Source organism: Physeter macrocephalus, chromosome 11, assembly GCF_002837175.3.
Source record: "Physeter macrocephalus isolate SW-GA chromosome 11, ASM283717v5, whole genome shotgun sequence".
Lineage (NCBI taxonomy): Eukaryota > Metazoa > Chordata > Mammalia > Artiodactyla > Physeteridae > Physeter > Physeter macrocephalus.
This window is the reverse complement of record NC_041224.1, coordinates 141,593,560-141,618,061: the sequence shown is the minus strand read 5'-3', so window position 1 is coordinate 141,618,061 and position 24,502 is coordinate 141,593,560. Positions and strand designations below refer to the sequence as shown.

The 24,502-nt window shown below is 35.7% G+C and overlaps 1 protein-coding gene and 1 long non-coding RNA gene across 9 annotated transcripts in view; one reads left to right on the top strand and one right to left on the bottom strand.

The window, feature by feature from the left end:
• PCNX4 (pecanex 4) overlaps positions 1–24,502 on the bottom strand; it is a 46,039-nt gene that overhangs the window by 6,619 nt on the left and 14,918 nt on the right. For 6 of the 8 annotated variants that reach the window (XM_028495968.2, XM_028495969.2, XM_007123205.4 and 3 more), the window contains 8 exons: positions 23,076–23,255; positions 22,468–22,982; positions 22,119–22,219; positions 21,871–21,993; positions 17,050–17,410; positions 14,382–14,485; positions 10,302–11,338; positions 9,752–9,938 (listed from right to left, as the gene is read on the bottom strand). In XM_028495968.2, coding sequence (XP_028351769.1) covers positions 9,752–9,938; positions 10,302–11,338; positions 14,382–14,485; positions 17,050–17,410; positions 21,871–21,993; positions 22,119–22,219; positions 22,468–22,982; positions 23,076–23,251 — 2,604 coding nt within the window. In that variant the 5' untranslated portion in view covers positions 23,252–23,255. Of the gene's footprint in view, positions 1–8,898; positions 9,039–9,751; positions 9,939–10,301; positions 11,339–14,381; positions 14,486–17,049; positions 17,411–21,870; positions 21,994–22,118; positions 22,220–22,467; positions 22,983–23,075; positions 23,256–24,502 lie in introns of all 8 variants that reach the window. The other 2 variants (XM_028495965.2, XM_028495964.2) reach the window with 1 other exon arrangement.
• LOC114487175 (uncharacterized) lies at positions 11,260–22,553 on the top strand. The gene is made up of 3 exons (XR_003681987.1): positions 11,260–11,346; positions 14,603–14,689; positions 22,472–22,553. It is a non-coding gene; the product is annotated as an uncharacterized lncRNA (long non-coding RNA).

Below are 24,502 nucleotides of genomic sequence, written 5' to 3'. Positions count from 1 at the left end.
CTATGTTTTCCTCTAGGAGTTTTATGGTTTCAGGTCTTACATTTAAGTCTTTAATCCATTTTGAGTTAATGTTTGTGTATAGTGTTAAGACAGTGGCCCAGTTTTCATAACACCATTTATTGAAGAGACCATCTTTCCCCCATTGCATATTATTGACTCTTTCGTCATAAATTAATTGACCATATATATGTGGGTTTATTTCTGGGCTCTCTATTCTGTTCCATTGACCTATGTGTCTGTTTTTATGCCAATACCATACTGTTTTGATCACTATGGCTTTGTAATATAGTTTGAAATCAGGACGCATGATGCCTCCAGTTTTGCTCTTTCTCAAGATTGCTTTGGCTATTTTGGGATCTTCTGTGGATCCATACAAAGTTTAGGATTGTTTGTTCTATTTCTGTGAAAAATGCCATTGGGATTTTGACAGGGATTGCACTGCATCTGTAGACTGTTTTGGGTAGTATGGACATCTTAACAATGTTAATTCTTCCAACCCATGAGCATGGAATATCTTTCCATTTATTTGTGTCTTCAATTTCTTTCATCGATGTCTTATAGTTTTTAGTGTCTTTCACATTCTTTTAAAAATTTACTCCTACGTCTTCCTAACTTGCCTTTCTGATAGTTCATTATTAGTGTGTAGAAATGCAACATATTTCTGTACATTGTTTGTATACTGCAACTTTACCAAATTCATGGATGAGTTCTAGTAGTTTTTTGGTAGTGTCATTAGGATTTTCTATGTATACTATCACATCATCTGCAAACAGTGACAGTTTTACTTCTATCTTTCCAATTTCGATTCCTTTAATTTCTTTCTCTTCTCTGGTTGCTGTGGGTAGGACTTCCAATACTATGTTGAATAAAAGTGGTGAGAGTGGAAATCCTTGTCATGTTCCTTATCTTAGAGGAAATACTTTCAGCTCTTCACCACTGAGTATGATGTTAGGTGTAGGCTTCTCATATATGGCCTTTATTATGTTGAGGTATGTTCCCTTTATACCCACTCTGTTAAAGAGTTTTTATCATAAATGGATGTTGAATTTTGTCAAAAGCTTTTTCTGCATCTACTGAGATGATCATATGATTTTTTAAAAAATTGAAGTATAGTTGATTTACAATGTTGTGTAAGTTTCAGGTGTACCGCAAAGTGATTCAGTTATACATATTCATAAATACATATATATAATATATTCTTCTTCAGATTCTTTTCCATTATAGGTTATTACAAGATATTGAATATAGTTCCCTGTGTGATATAGTAGGTCGTTGTTGTTTATCTATTTTACATACGGTAGTGTGTATCTGTTAATCCCAAACTCCTAATTTATCCCTCCTCCCCTTTCCTCTTTGGTAAAAATAAGTTTGTTTTCTATGTCTGTGAGTCTATTTCTGTTTTGTAAATAAGTTCATTTGTATTATTATTTTAGATTCCACATGTAAGTGACATGATACTTGTCTCTTTCTGACTTCCTTTACTTAGTATGATAATCTCTAGGTCCAAACATTGCTGCAAATGGCATTATTTCATTCTTTTTACGGTTAAGTAATATTCCACTGTGTGTATATATCTATGTATGTATATGTACGTATGTGTGTATGTATATATGTGTGTGTGTGTGTAAATTGGGTTGGCCAGAAAGTTCGTTTGGGTTTTCGCATAACATCTTACAGAAAAACCTGAACAAACTTTTTGGCCAACCCAATATATACTACATCTTCTTTATCCATTCATCTGTCAATGGACATTTAGGTTGCTTCCATGTCTTGGCTATTATAATAATGCTGTTATGAACACTGGGGTGCATGCACCTTTTTGAATTAGAGTTTTTGTATTTTCCAGATATATGCCCAGGAGTGGGATTGCTGGATCATATGGTAACTCTAGTTTTAGTTTATTAAGCAATTTCTACATTGTTCTCCATAGTAGCTGCACCAGTTTACATTCCCACCAACAGTGTAGGAGGGTTCCATTTTCTCCACACCCTGTCCAGCATTTATTGTTTGTAGACTTTTTGATGATGACCATTTTGACTGGTGTGAGGTGATATATCTCACTGTAGTTTTGATTTGCATTTCTCTAAAAATTAGCAGTGTTGAGCATCTTTTCATGTGCCAGTTGGCCATCTGTATGTCTTCTTTGGAGAAATGTCTATTTAGGTCTTCTGCCCATTTTTTGATTGGGTTGTTTGGTTTTCTGATATTGAGCTGTATGAGTTTGCATATTTTGGAAATTAATCCCTTGTCGGTCTCATTGTTTTGCAAACATTTTCTCCCAAACCATGGGTTGCCTTTTAGTTTTGTTTATGGTTTTCTTTATGTGAAAAAGCTTTTAAATTTAATTAGGTCCCATTTGTTTATTCTCCTTTCATTTCCATTGTTCTAGGAGACAGATCCAAAAAATTTGCTGCGATTTATCTCAGTGTTCTGCTTATGTTTTCCTCTAGGAGTTTTATATTACCTGGTCTTAAATTTAGGTCTTTAATCCATTTTGAGTTTATTTTTGTATACAGTGTTAGAGAACTTCTAATTTCATTCTTTTATATGCAGTTGTCCAGCTTTCCCAGCACCACTTATTGAAGAGAATATCTTTTCTCCATTGTATATTCTTGCCTCCTTTGTTGAAGATTAATTGACCATAAGTGTGTGGACTTATTTCTGAGCTTTCTATCCTGTTCCATTGATCTATGTGTCTGTTTTTGTGCCAGTACCATACTCTTTTGATTACTGAAGCTTTATAGTATAGTCTGAAGTCAGGGAGCATAATTCCTCCAGCTTGTTCTTCTTTCTCAAGATTGTTTTGGCTATTCAGGGTCTTCTGTGTTTCTCCATACAAATTTTAAAATTATTTATTCTAGGTCTGTGAAAAATGCCATTGTTAATTTGATAGGGATTACACTGAATCTGTAGATTGCCTTGGTTAATACAGTTATTTTAACAATACCAATTCTTCCAATCCAAGAACACGGTATATCTTTCCATCTGTATTGTCTTCAATTTCTTTCATTAGCATCTTACAGTTTTCAGAGTACAGGTCTTTTGCCTCCTTAGGTAGCTTTATTCCTAGGTATTTTATTCTTTTTGATGCAATGGTAAATGGGATTGTTCCCTAAATTTTTCTTTCTGATATTTTGGTTTTTGTGTATAGAAATGCAACAGATTTCTGTATATTAATTTTATATCCTGCAACTTTACCAAATTCACTAATGAACTCTAGTAGTTTTCTGGTAGCGTCTTTAGGGTTTTCTATGTAAAGTATCATGTTATCAGCAAACAGTGACAGATTTACTTCTTCCTTTCCAATGTGGATTCTTTTTCTTTCTTTTTCTTCTCTGATTGCTGTGGCTAGGACTTCCAAACTATGTTGAATGAAAGTGGAAAGAGTGGGCACTGTCTTGCCTGCAAGTCCTTGTCTTGTTCCTGATCTTAGAGAAAATGCTTTCAGCTTTTCACCACTAAGTATGATGTTAGCTGTGGGTTTGTCATATATGGCCTTTATTATGTTGAGGTATGTTCCCTCTATGCCCCTACTTTCTGGAAAAAATATTTTTTTTTATCATAAATGGATGTTGTATTTTGTCAAAATCTTTTTCTGTATCTATTGAGATGATATGTTTTTTTACTTAATTTGTTAATGTGGTGTATCACATTGATTGATTTGCAGATACTGAAAAATCCTTGCATCCCTGGGAAAAAATCCCACTTGATCGTGGTGTATGATCCTTTTAATATACTGTTGGGTTCAGTTTGCTAGTATTTTGTTGAGCATTTTTGCATTTATATTCATCAGTGATACTGCCTGTAGTTTTCTTTTTTTGTGATATCTTTGTTTTTAGAATAGTTTCAGAAGAATAGGTGTTAACTCTTCTTTAAATGTTTGGTAGAATTCACCTATGAAGCTATGGTCCTGGACTTTTATTTGTTGGGAGTTTTTTTTTGTTTGTTTTTTTTTTTTTGTGGTATGCGGGCCTCCCTCTGCTGCGGCCTCTCCCGTTGCGGAGCACAGGCTCCGGACGCGCAGGCCCAGCGGCCATGGCTCACGGGCCCAGCCGCTCCGCGGCATGCGGGATCCTCCCAGACCGGGGCGCGAACCCGGTTCCCCTGCATCGGCAGGCGGACGCGCAACCACTGCGCCACCAGGGAAGCCCTATTTGTTGGGAGTTTTAAAATTACTGATTCAATTTCAGTACTGGCAATTGGTCAGTTCATATTTTCTATTTCTTCCTGGTTCAGTTGTGGGAGACTGCACCTTTCTTAGAATTTGTCCATTTCTTCTAGGTTGTCCATTTTACTGGTGTATAGTTGCTCACAGCACTATCTTATGATCCTTTTTGTTTCTGTAGTGTCAGCTGTAACTTCTCCTTTTTCATTTCTTATTTTACTGATTTGGGCCCTCTCCCTTTTTTTCTCGATGAGTCTGGCAAAAGGTGTATCGATTTAACTTATTTTTTTCAAAGAACCAGCTCTTAATTTCATTGATCTTTTCTATTTTTTAAGTCTCTAATTTATTTCTGCTCTGCTCTTTGTTTCTCTCTCTCTCTCTGTTTCTTCTAACTTTGGGTTTTGTTTGCTCTTCTTTTCCTAGTTCCTTTAGGTGTAAGGTTAAGTTGAGATTTTTCTTGATTCCTGAGGTAGGCTTATTACTATAAACTTCCCTCTTAGAACTGCTTTTGCTGCATCCCACAGATTTTGGATCATTGTATTTTCATTTTCATGTCTCTAGGTATTTTTTTAATTTCTTCTTTGATTTATTCAGTGATCCATTAGTTTCTCAGCAGTATATTATTTAGCCTCCAGGTGTTTGTGGTTTTTTGCAGGTTTTTTCTTGTATTGATTTCTAGTCTCATATTGTTGTGGTTGTAAAAGATGCTTGATATGATTTCAGTTTTCTTAAATTTACTGTGACTTGTTTTGTGGTCTCGCATGTGATCTATCCTGGAAAATGTTCCATGTGCACTTGAAAAGAATGTGTATTCTGCTGCTTTCAGATGGAATGTTCTGTATACACCTATGAAGTCAATCTGGTTTAATGTGTTGTTTAACACCAGTGTTTCCCTATTGATTTTCTGTCTGGAGAATCTGTCCATTGATGCAAGTGGGGTAATTAAAGTCCCGTACTATTATTGTGATACTGTTAATTTCTCCCTTTATGTCTGTTAATATTTGCTTTAAGTATTAAGGTGCTTCTATGTTGGGTGCATAATATTTACAATTGTTATATCGTTTTGTTGGATTGATCCCTTGATCATTATGTTGATCCCTTAATCATTTTGTAATGTCCTTCTTTGTCTCTTGTTACAGTCCTTGTTTTAAAGTCTCTTTTGTCTGAAATAAGCATTGCTAACCCAGCTTTCTTTTGGGAAAACAACCCCATTCACAATTGCATTAAAAAGAATAAAATACCTAGGAATAAATCTAACTAAGGAGCTAAAAGACCTGTACTCATAAATCTATAAGATATTGATGAAAGAAATAGATGACACAAACAGACAGAAAGAGATACTGTGTTCATGGACTGGAATAATTAATATTGCTAAAATGACCATACTACCCAAGGTAATCTACAGATTCAATGCAATCCCTATAAAAATACCAATGGCATTCTCCACATAACTAGAACAAATAATCTAAAATTCGTATAGAAACACAAAAGACCCCAACTAGTCAAAACAATCTTGAGAAGAAACAAAGCTGCAGTATCACACTCTCTGAATTCAAAATTATATTACAAAGCTACAGTAATCAAAAGTATGGTACTGGCAAAAAAACAGTACATAGACCAATGGAACAGAACAGAGCGTCCAGAAACGAACTCACACATATGTGGGTGATTAATCTATGACAAAGGGGACAAAAAACATACAGCGGGAAAAAGACAGCCTCTTCAATAAACGGTGTTGGGAAAACTGGACAGCTACATACAAATGAATGAAACTGGAGTATTCTCTCATATCATACACAAATTCAAAATGGATTAAAGACTTAAATGTAAGACCTGAAACTATAAAACCTCTAGAAGAAAACACAGGCAGTAAATTATTTTACATGAGACTTAGCAATACATATTTTTGATATGTCTCCTCAGGCAAAGGAAACAAAAGCAAAAATAAACAAATGGGACTACATCAAACTAAAAAGCTTTTGCACAGTGAAGGAAACTATAAACTAAACGAAAAGGCCACTTACTGAATGGCAGAAGATATTTGCAAATAATATACCTGATAAGGCATGAATGTCCAAAATATACAAAGAACTCATACAACTCAACATCAAAAAAAGAAACAACCCAATCTAAAAATGGGCAGAGGACTTGAATAGACATTTTTCCAAATACATATAGATGGCCTAAAGGCACATGAAAAGATGATCAACATCACTGATCATCAGGGCAAGGCAAATCAAAACCACAATGAGATATCACCTCACAACTATCAGAATGGCTATTATCAAAAAAACAACAAATAACAAGTGTTGGTGAGGATGTGGAGAAAAAGGAACCCTCACACACTGTTGGTGGGAATGTAAATTGGTGCAGCCACCATGAAAAACAGTAAGGAGATTCCTCAAAAAATTAAAAATAGACCTACCATATGATCCAGCAATTCTGCTCCTGGGTATTTATCTAATTAAAAGAAATATAGGACTTCCTTGGTGGCGCAGTGGTTAAGAATCCACCTGCCAATGCAGGGGACACGGGTTCGAGCCCTGGTCTGGGAAGATTCCACATGCCATGGAGCAACTAAGCCTGTGTGCCACAACTACTGAGCCTGTGCTCTAGAGCCCACGAGCCACAACTACTGAGCCCGAGTGCCACAACTACTGAAGCCTGCATGCCTAGAGCCCATACTCCGCAACAAAGAGAAACCCCCTCAATGAGAAGACCGCGCACCGCAACAAAGAGTATCCCTCGCCCTCTGCAACTAGAGAAAGCCTGTGCAAAGCAACAAAGAACCAATGCAGCCAAAAATAAATAAATTTAAAAAAGAAATATACGCACCCCTATGTTCATTGCAGCATTATTTATATAATAGCCAAGATACGGAAGCAACTTAAGTGCCCATCAATAGATGAATGAATAAAGAAGATGTGGCATATATACAATGGAATATTAATCAGCCATAAAAAAGAATGAAATCTTGCCATTTGTGACAACATGGATGGACCTAGAGGCTATTATGCTAAATGCAGTAAGTCAGACAGAAAAAGACAAATATGATTTTGTTTATATTTGGAATCTAAAAAACAAAGCAAATGAACAAACATTTTTAGAAAAACAAACAGAAACAGAGTTATAGACATAGGAAACAAACAAGTGGTTGCCGGAGGGGAGGGAGAAGGGGAAGGGGATGGAGAGAAGAAAGAAATAGGTGCAGAAGATTAAGAGGTACAAACTTCCAGTTACAAAAAAAATTTATTCCTAGGTATTTTATTCTTTTGATGCAATTATAAATGGACTGTTGTCTTAATTTCTCTTTCTGATAGTTTGTTATTATAGAGCATAGGGTTTTCTATATACAATATCACATCATCTGCAAATAGTACCAGTTTTACTTCTTCCTCTCCAATTTGGATGGCTTTTATTTCTTTTTCTTAACTAAAGTGCTCTGGCTAGGACTTCCAATACTATGTTGAATACAAGTGGTGAGAGTGGGCAACTTTGTCATGTTTCTGATCTTAGAGGAAATACCTTCAGCTCTTCACCACTGAGTATGATGTTAGCTGTGGGCTTCTCATATATGGCCCTTATTATATTGAGGTAGGTTCCCTCTATAACCACTTTGTTTCCCACTTTGTTTAGTTCTTTAATCATAATTTCCTTCAGTCCTTTTAACATATATATAAAATGGTTACTTTGATATCTTTGTTAAACCTGACATGTCATTGATCTCACAGGCCATTTCTGTCATGTCCCCCCTCCCACCACCTTACACATGGGTCAGACTTTCTTGTGATTTTTTTGTTCTTTTTTTTTTTTCATATCACCTAATTTTTGTTGAAAACTGAACATTTTAGATAACACTGCAGCAATTCTGGGTACTGATCCTCTCTACCCCACACCCCAGGGCTTGTTATTATTATTTGCATATTTGCTTAGTGAATGGCTGGATGACTTTAGTGAAGTTAATCCTACCTCCCATTCAATTGTGAAGTCTTTGATATTGTTCCCCAGGGAGTGCAGCCTTGTGAGTGCCCAGTTATTATGGGATGGCAGTGGTTTTGGCAAGTTTCTCTTTGTTAAATGCTCACACCCAGCTGGTTGCTCTACATTTTCAACAATGACCTGGGGCCTAAACTGCTCCAGAGTGATCCAATTAAATCTGGGCTCCTTTGAAAGAACAGTTTTGGAGGTCAGTGTTTGAGATTGTTTTGACCCCAGGAGGGCTCTTCTCCGCTGTTTCTTTCCCTGGTTCTCTCTGTTAATCTACCTGGCCTGCAGTTCAGCTGAGACCTCTAATGATTTTACCAATTGCCTCTAGTAACTTTCACCACCACCTCCACTGTTTTTTGAGGAACATCTTAAGCTTCAGTGTGTCCACACTATGTGCAAATGAAGTCACTTCCTTTGGTAAGAGATCTAGAGCTTTTTTTTTTAACGGCCTGCTTCTCCCAGTGGGCAGAATCTCTGAGCCAGAGTGCTGGAACTGGGGGGGTAAGACAATGGCACACTTCTGAGTAACACCTATGCTTCAGGACATGTGTTTGGTAGAGGGGGAGCAGTAGACTCAGGTCTTCTTGGCTTGCCTCTCCCACTGTGGAACATTCACAGACAAGGGGGATCAGGCCCTGCTATTGTCAGTGGCACCAGGCCCAGGTAAAGCCTCCATCCAACAAGTTGGGGGTGGCCAGAAGGGAGTTCCAACCTCTTGATTACACATGCCCAGAACCAAGACTCACAATAGGCAGGTGGGAGTAAGATGAGAAATGCTGAAGTCCTTCCTCTTCTGGGAAAACAGTCCTCCAACTGGGAGCTGAGGGGAGAGGGAGCCCTGTGTTCTTGGCCATACCAGTCTGAGTGGAGTTTCTGTCTTGCTGAGCTGGGAGGGAATGGGTCTTGGTTCAAATAATGTAGTCTCTAACTGTTCTTAGGTTTTAGCAGATTTTCTTTAATAAATGTTTATTTGCTGTATGCCCTTAGGACCATTTCTCAGACTTTAAATGGTTGTTTTTTTAAAATAACTTTCACCATTTTCAATGGGAAGCACATGTGCAGTAACACCACATGTGGAACCCACAATAAGCTCATAACACTGAATCTTTCATATTGTGCACACTCAATGACATTTTAAATGCAATGAGCACAAGTACTAAATCTTAAGAAAGGCATTCCTTATTTAGAGTCTCTCTGAATTTTCACAAGTCAGACTTGCTTACAAATTAATTTTTCTTCTAGGATTCAAATCCAAAGTAATAATTCATACACTTGAATTTGCCATATAAATACAAGCCATTTAGTCAAATATGCTATAGCAAATTACATTTACTTGACTATCTTATAGCTCAGTTACTGCATAATAGCTACACAACATTCTTTATTGGCTCCTATTAGCTTTGCAAAAGTAAATAATCAGTCATTCTAGGACTGGATTATGTTGGCCATAAAGTCATGATTACAAATACCTTAATACTGTAATTAATATATTTATACCTAGAATGTTATCTCTATCACTTAGGTTAAATACTTTATAACTGATTTCTATCCTTTAAGGTTAATATACGAAAATGTTTAAAAACACATTTTTAACCTTACCATATTAGGATCATACCCCAGAGAAAACAAGTATGGTTTTTCTTGTAAAATTGCTTCCTTCCACTTTTCATCAGATACCAAACCAATGTACCAGTCACTTTCATATTCTTCAAGGCAGTTAGTCAGCTCTTTAAAGTCTTCTATTGGACCTAAACTCGCTTTATCAATCATTAGTTTCAGAGTATACCTAAAAAATGGAGAAACAAAAGATTTTAGAATTTTTAAAATCAACTTTATAGATGAAATGATTTTTAAAGACACTGAACTGAAATCATACATATTTCAGAAAAAAAGCTCTGGGAGAAATGATCAGAGTAAAGCAAAACAATCCAGTAAGCCATACAAAAAATAGTTTCTCCACATAAACAAAAAGAAAGTACAAATTTAAGTGTGCTCCCGATATAATCAGAGTACATACCAAGCATTTTTCATTTTTTGGAAAGTGATTATTTTTTAAAATTAGAAATGAAAGAGCATCTCCTTCTAGGTTATAAAAAAATCAACATTTTTTGGCCAATGTTACAACTTGTATGTAATCAAAATGAATTACCTGAAAGCTTTTAGGGCTAGTTGGAACAGTTCTGGCTTTTCTGTGAGCCAATCCAAAGCAAGAGACCAAGGGAAAATACCACTGTAGACCCTCAATATATGACCAGGACTAGGAATCATATTGTCTACTCCAAACAAACTAAAGTAACAAGTCATTACTGCATGAACATAAAAGTCTTTTAAAACTCTGTCCTTTGCAATTTCTTCCACTACATTTGAGGCATTTTCTTCTGAATGAAAACATTCCAACTGCCTTAAAACAAAGTGGTACCAGTCTTCTGGGAATAATGAGCTCATCTCCTTCACTTTGGAATTAGGCAAACAGTTAGATATCCACTCTTCAGGTAAGCTTAACAAGTGAGAATGAGAACAACTGAACTCCATGAGAGGGATGTATGCCATGGCTTCTTGTTTTCCTTTGTCAGTAGCAGGGTATCCCAATGCAACTGCTTGGTAAAGACTATTTTCAGTAACTGTGCCTGTAGAATGTTTACCAACCCTCTGTGATTCCACTGATCCTGGAATAGGCAAATTTATACCTGGCAAAACTTTCAACTGATCTTTTTCTTCTTTTCCTTTTTTGATAGTTGGCTCTTCACCAAAAACATCATCAGACCAGTCATCCAAATTTTCTGAATTTAAACTATCTGTGTCTTCTGGGGATTCGGTTTGTGGTGAAGTATTCAAAGGAGGCAGGATTATTAGAGATGCTTTCCATTTATTTTCAGTTTTGTGAACATTTTCCTGCATGTTGGACCTTCTGGAACAGTACTGAAGAAGTATCCACACAAGTACTTTAACAAGGTCACCTTTAAATTCTTTTAAGTTGTCATGGGAATCAATTATGCCAGACAGGACATTCCTGGCATCAGAATAGAGTTTCACAGGCAAAACAGTACAGGGTGTCAAGACATTTCCAAAGTGTTCATTAATGGAACATGCTCTTGCATATTCTTCTTGTTCAAAGGCACCTTCAAAAACTTCGTCAACTCTTCGAGCTTCAGCAGTATGACAGGATGTCTCTTGCAATTCTAACCCCTAAAGAGGTAATAAGAAAATACTTGAGTTTATGATCACTTATTACACAGAGAAAAGTAACTAGTTTTGTAAATGCTCATGGATTGGATTCTCAAAATAAAAATACGTAAAATGCAAAAAAAAATCTTTAACCCGAGAGCTACACCTTAACTCAAATTTAATGACACTTAGTACATTTGATGCTGGATACAGACATGAAAAATAATGCTATATTTTAAAAGAAATTTTAGAAATTCCACTGGAAATTGGCAAAACAATTTTAATGAGAATGACCATAATTTTAAGACTGTATGTCAAGGTTGAATCACACTTGTTAAAAACTTTTAAAAATTATACAAATTTGGGGGGGAGCAAAATTGGAACTACACAATATGCACATTAGCTTTGTATCCTTTCCATCCTACTTTATATGACAGCAGTATTCTACTATATGGATATGCCATAATTTGTCTAACCATTCCTTTGTTCCAGTTAAAAAATTATAATAACATAATAATAATACAGATTTATGTATTTGATTATTATCTATCTCCTCCAACTACAATATAAACTCCACAGAGCAGCTCTCTTTTGGTTACTACTGTAGCCTCAGTGCCTAAACTAGTACCTGGCACACAGTGAGGGAGGCAACAAATATATGCTGAAAGAATGAATATTATTAATACATCCTTATATAAATTTTAAACCCATTTTGATTACTTGGCTAGAAGGAATTACTTGAAGAGGATACATCACATCACTGTTTACTATTATTATTAATTATTGCTTATTTATTTATACATCTTTACAAAACTACCAGTGATTTTAATAAAAGGCAATGCTGTTAGGTTGTATTATGATCCAGGGAAAGAACACAGAATGTGACATCAGAATCTGCTTTTAAATCATGGCTCTGCCAGATGCTAGTACACAATCTTGAGTAGGTCACTTACCCCCTGAGATTCCTTTTGCTTCTCTTTCAAAGAAAAATAACCCTGGCACATAGGGTTGTGAAGAGTAAAGCAAGTCATGAAAGTGCCTTGTCAAATTTAAAGTGTTATATAAATGTTAGTAGATGGTATAGCTAAGCAAGCTTGTGTCTGGAAAAATGAAAAAGAAAGAAAAAAAGACTGCCACCAAAAAGTATATCTTTATGTCATATATTTCATGGAGCACAAAAGATCAATAAAAGGACCCACATTATTAGGTATTATAAAACTGTACCATTAAAAAAATAGAACTAAATTAAGCAATGAAAATGTCCTCCATATTCTGCATGATTTTTTGCCTTCTACTTGTACATGTTAGACTAGAGCAGTAGTTCTCAAACTTTAGGTGAGTCAGTCACTGGAAAGCTTGTTAAAACACAGACTGCTGGGCACTCCCCCAGAGTTTCTGATTCAGTAGGTCTGGGGTGAGGCCTAAGAATTTCCATTTCTAAAAAGTTCCCAGGACATGTTAAAATTACTAATCTGGAGAACTGCATTTTGAGAACCACTGGACTAAAGGAACCGCGTTTTAGTCACCAGCAATTTTATCCAATCTGCACTAAGACAAAAAAATTCATTCATTCACTACTCATTCAACAAATATTTATAAAGGGCCTACTATATGCCAGGCACTGTTCCAGGGGCTCAGGATATATTCTCCAAATAAAAACAGAGATCCTTGCTCTTGCAACATTTATATTAGAGAGTGGAGGAACACAGGTAATCAACAATAAAATTAATAATTACATAGTTTGCTAGAAGGTATAAGTGTTATGAAAATAGAGAAAAAGTAAAGCAAGCAAGGAGGACTGGAAGTGCAGGCAGGAATGGGAGTGGGTATTCAATTTTAAATAGGATGCCCACAGTAGACCTCATTGGGAAGGTGACATTTGAGCAAAGCCTTAAAGGTGGTGATGGAGTTAGCTGTGTGGCTGTCTGAGGAAGAGTGTTCCAGGTAGAGGGAACAGCCAGTATGCTGGAGTAGGGTGAGATGGTTAAAGGAGCAGATGAGACCAAATAGGGAGCCTGACCCTTTAGGGCCTTGGCTTTTACTCTGAATGAAAGAAGATACCCACTGTAGGATTTTGAGTAGGGAACTGACATGATCTGACTTAGATTTTAAAGATCATTCTGGTTGATAATAGGCTGTAGGGGGCCAGAGGCAGAAGCGGAGAGACCAATTAGGAAGCGATTGCAGCTATCCAGGAAAGAAATGAAGGTGGCTGAAAGTAGGGTGGTGAGAAGTGGTAGGATACAGGATATGACTTAAAGGCAGAGCCAACAGGATTTCTTGTTGGATTGGGTGTGGGGTATAGAAGTAAACAAGGAGTCAAGTATCACTGGACTAAAGCCCAAATGTTTTTGATCTGAGCCACTAGAAGGATGGAGTTGTCAGCAAGGACTGGGGCAGTCTGATATTAACAGGTCAAGGAAAGAGAAGGAAACATCAAAGCAGACTGTCAAGGATTAATCCGTGAAACAAGTGAAGAGATGAACTCTGTCAAATTCTGCTGACAGGTCAAGAACGGGTCTGAGAATCAATCCTTGGATTTAGCAATGCCACAGCCACTGGAGACCTTGACAACAGCGGTTTTTACTAGAGTAATAGGTAATAGGGTCAAAAACCTAGAGTAAGTTGAAGAGAAAAATGGAAGAAATGAAATTGGAGACATGATTATAAGTGACTCTAATAAGGCATTTTGCTCTGAAAGGAGAAAAACAGGGTATTAGCAGGTAAGGGCAGTGGGGTCAAAAGAAGGTTTTTATATTAAGTTGAGAATGCTTATATGATATAGGAGTGAAGAAAATATTACTGAGTCACCTTTTTGAGATGCTCAACTAGATAGGGATAAAAAGAATAAAACTGGATAAAAAAGGGGCAAGTGTATTTTGTTACTATGCTCTATCATACAGTCAGCACTAGTCTATCACTATGTGCATACTGAAATACACTTTAACAATCCCAAGTGTTTTCACAAGTAAAAAAACTCTTCCAAAGTGAGCTATTAATTCTTTGATGTGTGCATAACAAAATTTTTACACACGTACTAGAAAGGTTTCAAATGCACACTGACCTTAATGTTAATACAGCAATAAGTATAGCCACATTCTAGAATCATTATCCATATTAAACGATCCTGAAAACGGCCCAAGTAATGAGACCCAGGTAAGAGGAGACCTAAAACAAATTTAAAAAAAAAGTAATTGTTCAAGCTTGTTTTATTTTGCCACGTGAATCTTTAAAATTAATAACACACTTGGAACTAATTAATAATTCTTTCTACCCTCTTTTTAGGTCAAGAATACAAACAACTATCCATCGCATATCAGGAGGCATTAAATTAAGCTCTTTACAGGAACAGCTGGAAAAGAAAATCTACAGGTGATAATTTATAAGAATTAAGAATATATTTTCCAGAAAAACAACAAATTAGAACCTGTTGTGTAAAACCCTAAATACATATTAAATATATTAGGAAAATATCTTAAATATATAAAAGCCAACTTCACATTAATGATTTAAAACATTTTGGACATTTTTATATACATGCCTATAAAAGTATTTTGTGGTGTTAAAAATTTACATAAAATGCTATCTACCACACTGTACAAATACTCTTAAAACTTAGTTTTTCTCTCAACATTGTCTCTGAGCCATTATATATTGACTACAAAGCTCCTTCACTGTAACTATACTGAGAATTCATTGTATGAATATAGCTGAATTTAAATATTCATTTCCCTGATAACAAACATTTCAGATGTTTTCCAATTTTTCACTATTATAAGTAATGCTGTATAAGTTATCTTTGTACAAGTCTGCTTGTACAATGTTATTACGTAAAAAGAGTTAACATAGCAGAAATAACTGCTGTCTGTTGAAAGGCCTGCTTACAAAGTTGGCCCTTGGCTGGAAACTGGGAACTTGTATTTCAAAAGAGCTCTCACCACCCTAACTGATAAACAGTCTCGCATTGTGCCTAAACTGTCTGTGCAAAGAATACAGTTTATACTGAGCACTTGCTTTCCTTTTGGGAGTCTGAAATTTTGGTATTTGGTAGGCAGCGGATGCCTACATGACCAGCCCTCAATATAAGCCTTAGGCATTGAGTCTCAAATAAGCTTCCCCAGTAGTCAACATATCACACATACTGTCACAACAAGGCGCTGGGGAATTAAGCACGTTCTGTGTAACTCCACTGGGAGAGGATGCCTGGAAGCTTTCACCCAGTCTCTCACCCCATGTGACATTTCCTTTGTATTTGTTCTGCATCCTTTTGCTATACTAAATCTTAGCTATGAGCACAACTATATGCTGTCCTATGTGTCCTTCTAGAAAATCATCAAATTTGGGAATGGTCTTGCAGACCCTCAAGACACACATGTAAGAGTTTCTCTAGAATTGTAATCACTGGATCATGGAATCTAAAACTGTAATCCATAGGCCATGGGATATGTACATCTTTAGTACAGACTATTAAGTTTACTCTTCAAGGTAGCTGTATGAATTTACACATTCCCTTTCAACAGGGTTTAAGAGTTCCTGTTCCCCACTCCCTAGCCAATACTTGTTAATGTCAGACTTTTTTTACATTTTTGTCAATCAGACGTGTGTGAAATGTTACCTCACTGTTTTCTGTTTTTCCCCCAGGAAATACTTTACAACACACTTACTGGTTGAATATAATTGATTTGATAATAACGTATAATTTCTACCTTATTACTAAGGTATTTATTATTTCAGATGTGAGTTTAACCTTATAGGCATTTTTAAAAGTGGCATTGCACTATACAATAAAAATTAATTGGAACTGTATTAAAGTATTAAAAGTGTAGAATATTTCCTATAAGAAAGGAAAATGATTATTCATAAAAAATTTGTATTACAAAAATAAAATTTTTCCTAAATTATCTCACATAATAGATAATTAGAAAAGTTCAACCCAAATAAACATTTCATTAAAATTCTAATTTTAAATTGCTACTCTCTGCCAGGGGAGTCAGTCTGCTAGGAAGTCACTGGACATACCTAAAACAAGTTCAGGGGCTAAAGCATACAGTAGGAGATAACACACTATTGTCATCGGCTTGTACTTTATCTAAAACCAACCTTGAGAAGTACAATATAGCTGAATTTACAGTTAGTGTATGATGAAATTATAAAATTATCACAAAATTATAATATTAGCTCATTCTCATCAAAAATCTTGCTAATATTCGTATAGCACTTCATTTTGGGAGGTTACTGATCACTGACCAAAGCTTTTATGTTACCTTACCCTCTAACCTTGTCAGACAAGTTGCTAGACATTAACTAAGATACAAGCAAACTCCTTTAAGCTCTTCAATCTGATATTTATATAATGCTAGTTTTCATTCTTTATGGGCCTAAGCTGTTACATCTACTTGACATGAACTCATTAAAATTCAGGAAAATTTTGGGATAAGGTGTTTTCATGTTTCATGGGGGGACTATAACTTGATTTTAGTCAAGAAAATGTTTTTTAAAAATTGTCTAATCACCTATATGAAATTTTCACTTGGTATTTTTATTTTATAACTTTATTTCCCTCAAAATAAGGAGTAGGAGATATACTTCTTCATATTTAGTCTTTCTGCCTGCACATCAAAGTATTAGAATCTGTATAACAGTTGGATCAAAAGACTGTTTTTCTGTGTGTTCATTTTTTTGTACTTTAAATACATTTGTGAGGATTTCTTAAGCACAACACATTTACTTACCTAAACTTCCAGCTGCCACTGCAGACTGCAGGGCAGTGTTCAAACTCGGGACCATCTGGTAGTAGTACACTGTATCTGCACACACACAGGCTGTGGTGCCCACAACTCCTGGCCAACTCTGAATAGGTCGAGGAAACCCCACCAAGAACAAAGGAAGGGTGAAGAGGGGGAGTAAGGGAGAAGAGAGTAGTGTAGAAAAAACTATGAAGACCAACACGAATGGAGAGAAGACAATGTTGAGTACACATAAAGTCGTGGTTGATTTTCTACGTTTTTTCTCTGTCCATGATGCCAAGAGTACGGTCACAACAAACTGCAATTTAGAGATGAATTGAATCAGACGATCACGCATGATGCCAACCTGCAGAGACATAAAAATGATGTTTTTATTCTTAAATACCTTTCATAAATTTTCAAGATCATATAAGAAAAACAGTATAATTTTATTACTGCTCCAATATTTTTGAGGAAATAGCCCTTATATGAGATCCTTTGTTATAATTTTCTCCAATCTCACAATTAATAAATGAGACTACATTTTAAAGTTTCAGCTCTTAAAAAAAAAGTAGTACTAAAGAGGACAGAGTGCTATGTCTATCTTAAGGTTGATTAAGCTTTGCATTACATGCTTGTTAAGTCATGAGAACTAGCAGTAGTAAACAGTTAAGCAACTATCCTTAATTTATCCTTATTTTAGAGAATATTTTACAGATTAAGAAACAGACATCATGCCATAAGACAAACCTCCATAGACTGAAATCATACTAAGTGTATTAATACAAATCATGAAAAGTATGTTCTTCAATCAAAACTGAATTAAATCAACAATAGAAAGAAATCTGGAAATTAAAAGACAAATTCCTAAATAACCAACAGGTCAAAGAAGAAATCACAAGATAAACAAGAAAACATTTTCAAATGAATGAAACACACAGCAAAACTTGTGATACAGCAAACCCAGTCCTCAGAGGGAAATTTATAGCTACAAATGCAAGAGCAGAAAGATCTTAAACCAATAACCTAATCTTCCACCTCAGGAAACTAGAAAACAAAGAGCAACTAAATCTCAAGTAAGCAGAGGTAAGGAAATAATAAAGACTGGAGTGGAAATTAATAAAACAGAGAATAGAAAAATAATAGAGAAAAATCAATGAAACCAAAAGCTGTTTTTTTGAGATCAGCAAAACTGACAAACCTTTAGCTAGACTGACCAAGAAAAATACATAAAAGACTCAAATTACTAAAATCAGGAAGGAAAGAGATAACACTGCCAGCAATCTTACAGAACAAAATAAAAAGAATTATAAGAGAATATTATGAACAACAGTATGCCAATAAATTAGATCACTTAGAGGAAACTGACAACTTCCTAGAAAAAGACATGAATTACGGAAAGCAACTCAAGAAGAAATAGAAAATCTAAATATACCTATAACAAGTAGAGAAATTCAATTAACAATTTAAAAGCTACCCAAAGAGAAAAGCTGAGGCCCAGATGGCTTCCATACTACAAAATACTACATAGTACAGAATATTTTAAGATACATACTGAATACTACAAACATTCAAGATTATTGATATGAAATTCCCAACTCATTCTATGAGGTCACTGCTATTCTGATATCTAAATGAAAGATAAGAAAGCCACAAATATATACATCAGACAAAAATTCTCAACAAAACACTAGCCAACTGAATCCTGCAACATAAAGACAAGACTATACACCAAGACTGAGTGAGATTTATTACAGGAATGCAAGATTTGTTTAACAACTGAAAATCAATATATTACACCATGTTAGTAGATTAAAGAACCAAAACCACATGACTATTTCAATAGACACAGAAGAGGCAAAATCCAACACCCTCCATGATAAAAAAATTTAACTAGGAATAGAAGGGAACTAAAAGCAGGAATGGTAAAAGACAGACATCAACTTAATGGAGAAAGACTGAATGCTTTCCTCATATGATGTCCGCTCTTACCTCTTCTATTCAACATTATACAGGAGGTTTTATCCAGGGCAATTAGGTAAGAAAAAGAAATGAAAGACATCCAGATTGGAAAGGAAGAAGCAAAACTATCTTTACTATATCTAATTTGCAGATGACATGATCTCATATACAGAATATCCTAAGAAATCCACCAAAAATCTATTAGAAACAATAAAATATTTCAGTGAGGTTTCAGGATATAAGATTAACTAATCAATTGCAGTTTATACTTGAGCAATAAACAACCCAAAAAATTAATTAAGAAAACAATCTACTTACAGTATCATCAAAAAGAATAAAATACTTAGGAATAATATTTAATAAAAGTGTAAGACTTGTACACTGAAAACTACAAAACAATGTTGAAATAAAGAAGATATAAATAAACATGAAAACATGTCATGTAGATGAATGGGAAGAATATTTTTAAGACAGCAACAAAGCCAAATCTAGCCTCTGTATCCCGACACTGAATTGAATCTTGGAGACAAGAGTTTTGGGTGAAGTAGAAAAGAATAGTTTTATTGCTTTGCCAGACAAAGGGGGCCATAACAGGTTAACGTGCTCAAAACTGTGTGTCCCAAACCTGGGGGTGGGGGTGGTGGAGGTGGGGTGAGGAGTTTTATAGTCAAGGGGAGTAGGGTTGCTGGTAAGGATCAGGGTGCCGTGCTGCATTCCTTCAATCCAAAGATCATCTGGCATCAGGTGATGATGGGCAAATTGTGACCTTCTCTGGAATGAAGAGTGCTTCATCAAGTAGTTAACACCTTCCATTTGGTGGGGGTTTTAGCTCTGCAGAAGAGCTCAAAGATATTGTTATGTGTATCCCTTGAGCGGGAACCAGGACCCTGCTCCTAAGGCTGCACTATTGTTTCTTGACTGCTCCTCACTTGTCTCTCCATCCTCTCCCTTCCCCGATTAGCAACTGTTTGAACCTGCCCTTTGGAACTCAGGGAAGAGGACACAGAAAGGCTTTTGTGCCCAGGAGCCCCACAGGGTCCTGCTCAGTTTCAGCAATGTTCCCCAAATTTTATCTACAGATCCAAGGCAATCCCTATCAAAGTCTCAGATGCCTTTTTGAAAAACTTGAAAAGCCAAAACCAATATTTCTATGGTAACACAAAGGTACCAAAATAGTCTAAACAATCTTGAAAAAGAACAACAAAGTCATAACATTCACACTTCCCAATTTTAAAACCTAATACAAAGCTACTGTAATCAAGACAGTGTAGTACTGGCATAAGGATAGACATATAGATGAATGGAAAAAAGAATAAGAGCCCAGAAATAAACCCTTACATTTGTTTGATTTCTGGCAGGGTGCCAAGAAAAGTCATTGAGGGAAGAATAGCTTTTTCAATAAATGATGCTGAAACCACTGTACATCCATATACAAAAGAATGGATTTGGAACCCTACTCATAACATATACAAAAATTAACTCCGAGTAGATCATAGACCCAAATATAAGAGCTAAAACTACAAAACTCTTAGGAGAAAACATAACAAATCTTTACGATCTTGAATAGGCAGTGTTTATTAGATATGACACCAAAAATACAAGCAACAAAAGAAAAAAATAGATTGAATTTCATCAAAATTAAAACTTTTTTGCTTCAAGGGACATTATCAAGAAAGCTAAAGACAACCTACAGAATGGGAGAAAATTTTTGCTTGTCATATATCTGTCAAGGAACTTGTATCCAGAATATATAAAGAACTCTTAAACTTAACAATAAGAAGTCAAATAGCCCAGGTAAAAATGGGCAAAGAATCTGAATAGACATTTCCCCAGAAACATACACACAGGGCCAATAAACATATGTAAAGATGAATCATTAGTATTCACAGAAAGGCAGTATCAAAATCATGAAAAGACCCATGAAAATGCTATAATGAAAAAGTCAGACAACTGTTGGTGAGACTGTAGAGAAATTAGAATCCTCATACACTGCTGGTGAGAATGTAAAATGGTGCAATCACTTTGGAAAAATGTTTGGCAATACCTTGAAGTGTTAAGACATAAAGTTCGTGCATAACTGAAATTCCAGTCCTAGGTAAACATACCTGACAGAAATGAACTCACATGTCCATATAAAAACTTGTACTTGAATGTTCATAGCAGCATTATTCATAATAGTCAAAAAGTGGCGGGGCTTCCCTGGTGGCGCAGTGGTTGCGCGTCCGCCTGCCGATGCAGGGGAACCGGGTTCGCGCCCCGGTCTGGGAGGATCCCACGTGCCGCGGAGCGGCTGGGCCCGTGAGCCATGGCCGCTGAGCCTGCGTGTCCGGAACCTGTGCTCCGCAACGGGAGAGGCCACAACAGTGAGAGGCCCGCGTCCCGCAAAAAAAAAAAAAAAAAAAAGTGGCGACAACCTAAATATCTATCATTTAATGAATGAATCAACTAAATGTGATATATCCATACAATGGAATATTTTTCAGCAATAAAAAAGAATAAAATACTGATACATGCTACAACATGGATGAATCTTGAAAACATGTAAGAGAAAGAAGCCAGATGCAAAAGACAACATACTGTATAATCATATTCGTGTGAAATGTCCAGAATTGGCAAATCTTTAGAGACAGAAAGTAGATTAATGGTTGCTGGGGCTGAAGTAAGAAGTAGATGAGATGGAGAGCAGAATGGAAATGACTATTAAAGTGTATGAGGTTTCTTTTTGGGATGTTGAAAATATTCTAAAATTAGATTGTGGTGATGGCTGCAAAGTTCTGAATATACACCGCAGAACTTTACACTTTAAGTGAATGATTTTATGGTATATGAAATACATCTCATTAAAGCTGTTAAAAATATATTTACCAGTAAGAGTCTGATTCCTGTATCCAGGTTTCGGTTCCACCATATGTCTGTATTGGAGATCAACAAGTGCACTGCTGATACAATGACTGTCTCCAATAAAGCATTTTCTGTATTCTGCCATACCTGCAGTACACAAATTTACCACTTTATTAGGCAGAATTTGATAATCTAAGTAAACTGTTAGAGTAAACAAAATCATAATTAAATTTGGGAATAGGAAAATACTATTAAGTGCATATTAGCATTACCATTCTAAAAGCTCTTGTGAATCCAATGGAGACAGACACAGAGTGGAGTCCTTGTAAGGAACTGTCCAATGAAAGAAATGCTATCATAGCAAAAGGTGACACTAAGGCAAACAAAAAAAGAGACAAATTTAATGAAGGCAAAATAACCCCTTCTACTATATTTTATTTTGGCCTGTAAGTATTTTTACGAGCACATTTAAGCAATGAGCTAAAAAAACCAATAAATAAACCAAAACATAAAAGAGTAAACACTTGAATGCAGTATAACATTATACAAATACAGGAATTCCATAATATTTTTGTACACTTCCTAGATAAAATACAAGTTTATTAATATTTGTCTTCCTACCTAGATTTATCAAAATCCGTCTGACAACGCCAATCTTCATGAGCTTTGTTTGCTTCTCTAGGAATAAAGTCACAGTCTGCGCATGCTTTGGATAGATAGGGTTCCGGAACATTCCAAATATATAGACACTTTGAATTTCTTTAAGTATCCATAGTATTATAAATAATATCATCAAAATATAGCCAACAATAGCCTGGGGACTGTTTTTGGAAATCTGTGAGAAATCAGCAAAGTGATGCAACAAACCAGTTTCCAAGAGAGCCAAGACTAATACAATGCTGTAGAAAAGGTATTCCTTCCAAGTAAACTGTTTTTCCAAACCATTGGGTAAAGCCTTAGATTTGGTTCCCACTCTGTGTCCGGTCACACTGTGTTTTAAGCCAAAAACCATCTCACTTAGGTTAAGACTCAGTAAGAATCCAAGTCCAGTCATGAAAAGAACCACACCAACAGTGCTGGGAATGAAATATGATGTTACAGCTGTTCCAGTAGAAATGATGAACATTATTAACAACCTGCAGAGGGGGAAAAAAAAAAAGATCTGCTTGAAAAGAAAAAATGTTCTTTGAGAATAAATTACATATCACTTTAATATTTAAAATAATTACCGTAGGTGGGTTGACATAGATGAGCCTCCAAGGCCAAATTCTAAAACCTGCTCCATTGCCCATAAGAAAAGTGCATCAGGTGGGGGTAGGGTCCCGAGTGCCCACAGAAACGGTAAAAATATAAACAAGATGTGTAAAATCTGATTCATTTGTTCTAGAACTGGTATATTTACCATAAACCTACAATAAAAAGAAAATATTTATATCATACAAAACAATAATTACAAGAAGATCTTTAAAGGAAAAACAAAACACATACACCTCCTCTACACCCCACCTCTGCCCTGAAACAAAAGAATATTTACAGGAAGGTCCTAATCCCAAATTGCAAAAGATCAAAAACATAAATTGTGACCACTGTCCTTCCTCTATACCAGCAAGTACTCAATTGTATACAAGTGTAGTACAGGGCGAAAATATTTTTCCCTTAAATCTTTAAACTACATTGGCTGCAATTCTACCAATGATTCTATAGAGTTTAAAAATTTTAAATTTAAAATTGCAAGCAACCCTGGGAAAGCCAAAGCCTTCCTGCTGTTCATATCTTAGTAGCTAGCAAAGAGAGTAAGCTCTTCTCTTTTTCCTACTCTCTCCTGTACTGTCTTGCTCCCAGGTCCTGGAATTTGAAATCCGTATATTTAAAATCAGACGTCAGCAACATTAGGTTATGAACATGTCTCTGTGGGTTAGCCTGGGAATTTAACAAACATATAATATTGTTTCTATTTTGTATAAAGTGATATGGATTTGAGAACACAAACTTGTACAACACAGTCTCATAAATTAGTGAAGGCTTCTATCTTAAGTGGAGAAACTGGTTTTTGGTACAGCACTTACCAGTTAAACGTAACATTATCAAATTGTTTCAAATAATTTAACAAACACTTTAAAGCACAGAGGAATAAAAATTATCAATATGTTACTAAGTTTTTGGAATAAGGTTAGCCAAACACCTTGCCTGGAAACCAACAACGCTGTAGTACTTATGGAGTTCCAAAGACAACTTTCAAAAGAGAAAACTAAATCTCAAAACTTATAGCATAATAATCGTACTTGAATATCTGAGCTGCTAGGACACAAAGTCAAGGAGAAAGACAACTAATATTTATACACTTAAGTGTATGTTAACAGCCGAGAAGCAAATGCATAGCAACTATGATTATAATAATGGTATGATGTGCTTCCTTACACAGATATCAGGACGATGCCAGCTAACGCACTCTGCTTCATAATGTATGTCCTTCAAATTTTTATAAGCAGAGAATTAACGAACACAAGGTTAACAATGTGATGCTATATTAGAGGATAATACTTTCTGTAGTGTAGTTTTAAAATAAAATTCATTTCATTCTGAGAAGAAAACACTCTAGTAACAAAAAAGAAAATCAAACCACACACAATAAGCCATAGAAAGGTCAAGGAAAACA